The sequence below is a fragment of the Vigna umbellata genome, chromosome 4, assembly GCF_029865625.1.
Source record: "Vigna umbellata cultivar VRB3 chromosome 4, Vumbellata_1.0, whole genome shotgun sequence".
Classification (NCBI taxonomy): domain Eukaryota; kingdom Viridiplantae; phylum Streptophyta; class Magnoliopsida; order Fabales; family Fabaceae; genus Vigna; species Vigna umbellata.
This window is the reverse complement of record NC_142168.1, coordinates 66024990-66030784: the sequence shown is the minus strand read 5'-3', so window position 1 is coordinate 66030784 and position 5795 is coordinate 66024990. Positions and strand designations below refer to the sequence as shown.

The following is a 5795-nucleotide window of genomic DNA, read 5'->3' as shown; positions in this document are numbered from 1 at the left end:
ATGATATGCTGTGATGCTTATTATTTTCGGGAAGGTAAATCGAAAGTTAAAAGCGACCTTACGAAGAAAAATAATTATTGAATAAAACATAATACAATGATGTCAATTCTACCTTAAAAGCACTCCCTATCATGGAATCATTATGCATAGAATTTTTTTACTACGTTAGAATTAACTGGCAAAGGTAACTCCTCCCCATCCATTCTTGTGAGAATAAGTGCCCCACCATCAAATACTTTCTTTACCACATACGGACCCTCATAGTTTGGAGTCCACTTGCCACTGTGATCCTTTTGTATTGGAAAATTTTTTTTAGGACCAGTTCGCCTTCTTGGAGTTCCCTAGGATGTACCTTCTTGTTGAATGCTTTTTTCATTCTTTGTTGGTATAATTGTCCTTGGCATGCTGAGGTTAACCGCTTCTCCTCTATGAGATTGAGTTGATCAAATCAGGTTTGAACCCAATCGACTTCTTCTAAATGGGTTTCCATTAACACTCGTAAGGATGGGATTTCTACCTCGAAGGGTAATACTGCTTCCATTCCGTATACCAAAGAAAAAGGTGTTGCCCCGGTCGACATGCGTACTGATGTGCGGTAACCATGTAAAGCGAAAGGAAGCATTTCGTGCCAGTCCTTATACGTGACTACCATCTTTTGTACGATCTTCTTGATGTTCTTATTTGCAGCTTCGACTGCTCTGTTCATATGTGGACGATAAGGTGAAGAATTATGGTGTCAAATCTTGAACTCTTTGCACAACTCTTTCATCATTTGATTGTTCAGGTATCTGGCATTATCAGTGATAATCTTGTCAGGGAGCCTGTATCGGCAAATTAAATCTCTTTTTATGAATTTTGTCACTACCTTTCTAGTCACATTGGCATAGGAGGCAGCTTCTACCCATTTGGTGAAATAGTCCATTGCGACCAGTATAAAGCGATGTCCATTGGTTGCTTTAGGTTCTATAGCCCCAATGACATCCATTCCCCACATTGAAAATGGCCAAGGTGCCGTTAATACATTTATGTTTACGGGTGGTGCATTGATATTATCTGCATACTTTTGGCATTTCTCACATTTTCTTACATGCGCACAACAATCTCGTTCCATGGTTAACCAAAAGTAACCCGCTCTCAGAATCTTTCTAGCCATTGAGTGCCCATTCATGTGTGTTCCAAATGTGCCTTCATGAACCTCTTCCAAAATTGACTCAGCCTCCTTTGCTTCCACACACCTGAGGAGTACCATGTCATGGTTTCTTTTGTACAAAACATCCCCATTTAAGATAAAGTGTGCCGCTAACCTCCTTAGTGTCCTCTTATCGTTTTCAGATGCCCCTTCTGGATACCCCTGAGTCTTTAGATAATTCATAATATCGTAATACCAAGGCTTCCTGTTTGGCTCTGCATCTACGGAATGACAGTATGCTGGCTCTACATGGCTTTCATTTTGATCATTGGTACTTCCATATCCCGATTAATCTCAAACATTGATAATAAGGTAGCCAAGGCATCGGCCAATTGATTGTCATCTCGCGGTATGTGATGAAACGTGATGGAGTCAAAGTCCTCATTCAACTTACTGATGTAGGCTTGATAGGGGACTAGCTTTCCATCCCTGGTCTCCCATTCCCCCTTCAGTTGGGGACTACCTCAACTTTTCCGAACAAAGCCATGATATCTTCATCAGGAAAGTGGGGCTGCATCAGTTGATAATCTCTAATAGGTTGTTGGGCCAAATAATCAGCTAGAGCACTACCCTTGACAGATTTTTGAGTGACGTATATGATATCATATTCTGACAAAAGCATTTGCCACCGTGCAATTCTTCCTGTGAGAGCAGGCTTTTCGAAAATATATTTAATAGGATCCATTTTAGATATCAACCAAGTAGAATGATTTAACATGTATTGTCTTAGGCGATGAGCAGTCCATGCCAATGCGCAACAAGTTCGCTCTAATGGTCAATATCGTCGTTCGCAGTCTGTGAATCTCTTGCTCAAATAGTATATAGCATACTCTTTTTTTCCGGCTGTGTCATGTTGACCCAACACACAACCCATTGATTCATCCAATATCGTTAGGTAAAGAATGAGCGGTCTTCCCGACTCGAGCGGTCTCAATACAGGAGGGTCCTGTAGATACCGCTTGACTTTGTCGAAAGCGGTCTGATAATCCTCATTCCACTTTACAGGTTGATTTTTACGTAACAACTTGAACATGGGTTCACAGGTGGTTGCTAATTGAGAGATGAACCTAGCAATGTAATTTAGCCGACCCAAAAAACGTCGTACCTCCTTTTCTGTGCTGGGGGATGGCATTTCCATTATTGCTCGTATCTTGTCGGGGTCCACTTCTATCCCCTTTTGACTTACCACAAAACCCAACAACTTTCTGGACTTTACACCAAATGTACACTTAGCTGGGTTAAGTTTGAGTTTGAATTTTCCCAGTCTTTCAAACAATTTTTTCAGATTGAGAATGTGTTCCTCTTCTTGTTCAGATTTGGCAATCATGTCATCCACATAAACTTCTATTTCCTTGTGCATCATATCATGGAAAAGCGCCACCATCGCCCTGTGATAAGTTTCCCCAACATTCTTGAGTCCGAAAGGCATCACCTTATAAGAGAAGGTTCCCCATAACGTGATGAAAGTAGTCTTTTCCATATCCTCCGGGGCCATTTTAATCTGGTTATATCCCGAAAAGCCATCCATAAATGAAAATAAAGAGAACTTAATTGTGTTATCTACTAATGTGTCAATATGTGGTAATGGGAAATTGTCCTTTGGACTTGCGCGGTTCAAATCACGGTAGTCAACACACATTCGAACTTTACCATCTTTCTTTGGTACCGGCACGATATTTGCCATCCATTGAGGGTACCTTGATACCGCTAGGAATCCTGCGTCGAACTGCTTTCGTATTTCATCTTTGTTCTTTAGGGATATTTCTGGTTTCATTCTCCTTAGTTTTTGTTTGACCGGTAGACATTCTGGCTTGAGTGGCAGCCTATGTTGGACTATGTCTGTATCCAAACCAAGCATATCATCGTACGACCAAGCGAACATGTCCCTAAATTCCTTTAACAGAGCACATAACTCTTCCTTCACTTCTTTTTTCATTCCCGTGCCGATTTTCACCTCTCTCCTCTCGCTATCTTCTCCTACATCAAATATTTCAACTTCTTCTTGGTGGGGTTTTAATTCCCTGGAGTCTTGCTCAACTAATCTCATTAATTCTGGGGAGGGTTCCGGCTCAATTTCATAATCATCTTCCATGTTATTGATAGGGTGCTCGAAATTAGGGGTATCAACATTATTGTTTTCAAAACATTCATTGTCACATCTGCATTATTTGATTTTAAAGAAAATTTCTTTTTTTAGGACAAACAATAACCACGAAACAATAAAAAAACAAACTTAATTTAACGTTAAACTGAATGCAAAAGAAAGTGTCAACCCGTAACGTACGAACCCCAATGCTCCGGGAAAAGCATTAAGGCTATTTAAAAACTATTACATTTCAACAAGCATCACAGGCAAATTCTCTGTCCTCCAGTTCTTGAGCTGTGTTTCCGGGGTGCACGGCCACACAAATGCGGAATCTTCCTCTTCATTCCCGATTGTTGCTATTAGGCTGGTGTTAATCCACCCCGCGCTTCAGAAACTCTCTCTAATATCACAAGTGCGGATCTTCCCTATTAGTGGATCTCTTCTTTCTATGCGAGCTAGGCTTTGTTCTTTCTTTTCCTTCCTTGCTCTCCTTTTGTCATATTTGGTGGGCTTGTACCCCAGGCCATATCTATTCTTATTCTCCACAAGTTCTAGTAGGAGGGTCCGTTCTTGCCCGTATTTTCCAAGACCTTTTCCGTGCTTAAAACACTCTTTTAGCATGACCTTAGCTGTCATAAGAGAGGCACAAGACAGGTACGGATTTACTGGCATTGACTCTATATAGGTATTTCCAATGATCTCCAATGATTGAAACGCGATCTCGAGAGCCTCCTCTGCCGCCTCAATATAGCGAGTAGACAAGGGCCCTTTTACAAGGAAATCTTCTTCTCCTGAGACTATGATTAGCTGATTATCCATGACATACTTTAGTTTTTGATGTAATGTAGAGGGCACCACTCCCGCTGAATGGATCCAAGGGCGACCTAACAGGCAACTATAGGCTGGGTGAATTTCCATGACTTGAAAGGTTATTTGGAAAACACAAGGACCGACTTGTACTGGCAAATCTATCTCTCCCATAACATCCCTCTTGCTCCCATCAAAAGCTCTTACGATCATAGTACTTGGCTTCAAGTGAATCACATCATACGGTAATTTCTTCAGAGTTACCTTAGGCATTACATTCAGGGAGGAACCGTTATCAATTAAAATGCGTGCTATGGCATGATCCAAGTATTTTACAGAGATATGAAGGGCTTTATTGTGCCCTCTTCCCTCAGCAGGTATTTCTTCATCAGTGAAGGTGAGGTAATCATTAGCAGTAATGTTGTTAGCAATCCCCTCGAACTGGTCCAAGGAAATATTCTGCTCTACTTGAGCCCCACCGAGTACTCTCATTAACAACTTTCTATGCGAGGTTGAATGCATGAGTAGTTCCAAGAGGGAGATCCTTGCTGGCATGCGTTTCAGTTGATCCACCACTTTATATTCACTTTGCTGTATAAATTTCAAGAATTCACATGCCTCTTCATCGAAAATTTCTTTAACATTCTTATCTGATGGCCTGATCTTTTCTTTTGAAAGTTCCACATCTTCCTTTGTCAAAAGTGACGGTGGAGAGATTTGTCCACTTTTCGTCATCCTGCCAATGCCTGATATATTTTCAATGATTGGCTCATCGCATTTCTCCTCAATCACACGTGTGTCATATTTCCATGGGACAGTCTTCTCACTTCTATAGGCAAAAGGGGAAGGTGTTTGGATAATGATAGAGGATCTTCCTTGTGTCATGAGTGTAGGAGGGGTTCTGGTGAAAGAATCACTAATGGTTCCCGCAAAGTCATATTGGGCTCTCCACCAGTCTGTGCAAATACTTCTCCTTCTTTATCCTCATAGTATACTTGTATGAAACTTCTGTTAATCAGATCTTGAAGAATACTTCTAAATTTGCTACACTCATTAATGACATGTTTAGTTCTTGGATGAATTCCACATGCCTCTCCGAGGCCATTTTCATCCCTTAGCAAACCCAATCTTACCAATTTATCAAAGATAATCTTTTTGGAGCTTCGAATTTCCCTCACATTCCTTACTAGCTTGTGTCGTCCAACCTTGATGGCATTGGTTGAGGCGTTTCCATGCTCGACAAGGGGGTTGACCTAAATACTAGGTTTGTCTTCCTGGAACTTCAACCATCCTGCATCAATTAGCAATTGTACTTTGAACTTAAGACCCATGCACCTTTCAGTCGAATGGCCAATGCTTCTCCCATGAAAATTGCATCTTGCATTTTGATCATAATTATGAGGGTATGGAGGTTGTAAAGGTTTCATGGGACGAATACTGGCCATGCCTTTTGTTGAGAGGGTCGCACCTCCCACAAAAGTTGTGCATAAAATAATGCAGTATAGTGCTAGGAAGTGACTCCTAGGTCGTCTCACAAGGACCAATATTGCGGTTCAGTCTCAGATCACACACGGAAAAAAAGGGGGGGCTTTTGTGATTTTTTTGGTTGCGGTAAAATTAAATTAAACTGGAAATTAAATAAAACACGACCGAATATAATTGAAAGCATTAAAGTTCATGAAAACATTAAAGAAAACAATACAATAAATAAAT

At 40.8% G+C, this 5795-nt stretch overlaps 2 protein-coding genes across 2 annotated transcripts; both read right to left on the bottom strand.

The window, feature by feature from the left end:
• Positions 1–736: 736 nt before the first annotated feature.
• On the bottom strand, positions 737–1874 carry LOC148200987 (uncharacterized). Its single transcript, XM_088113106.1, has 2 exons — positions 1653–1874; positions 737–1351 (listed from the first exon to the last, which is right to left on the bottom strand). The coding sequence occupies exons 1-2, from the start codon at positions 1872–1874 to the stop codon at positions 737–739; spliced, it is 837 nt and encodes a 278-aa protein (XP_087969232.1).
• A 1788-nt stretch (positions 1875–3662) lies between these two features.
• On the bottom strand, positions 3663–4967 carry LOC148200986 (uncharacterized). The gene has a single exon (XM_088113105.1). The coding sequence runs from the start codon at positions 4965–4967 to the stop codon at positions 3663–3665; it is 1305 nt and encodes a 434-aa protein (XP_087969231.1).
• Positions 4968–5795: the final 828 nt, after the last annotated feature.

What these genes read in the sequence shown, in the direction of transcription:
- LOC148200987 (XM_088113106.1), bottom strand. Translation starts at nt 1,874, where the DNA reads ATGGATCCTATTAAATATATTTTCGAAAAGCCTGCTCTCACAGGAAGA. An exon ending in CTTTGTTCGGAAAAGTTGAG is followed by an intron (nt 1,352 to 1,652) that starts GTAGTCCCCAAC and finishes CTAAAGACTCAG; the next exon opens with GGGTATCCAGAAGGGGCATC.
- LOC148200986 (XM_088113105.1), bottom strand. Translation starts at nt 4,967, where the DNA reads ATGACACAAGGAAGATCCTCTATCATTATCCAAACACCTTCCCCTTTT.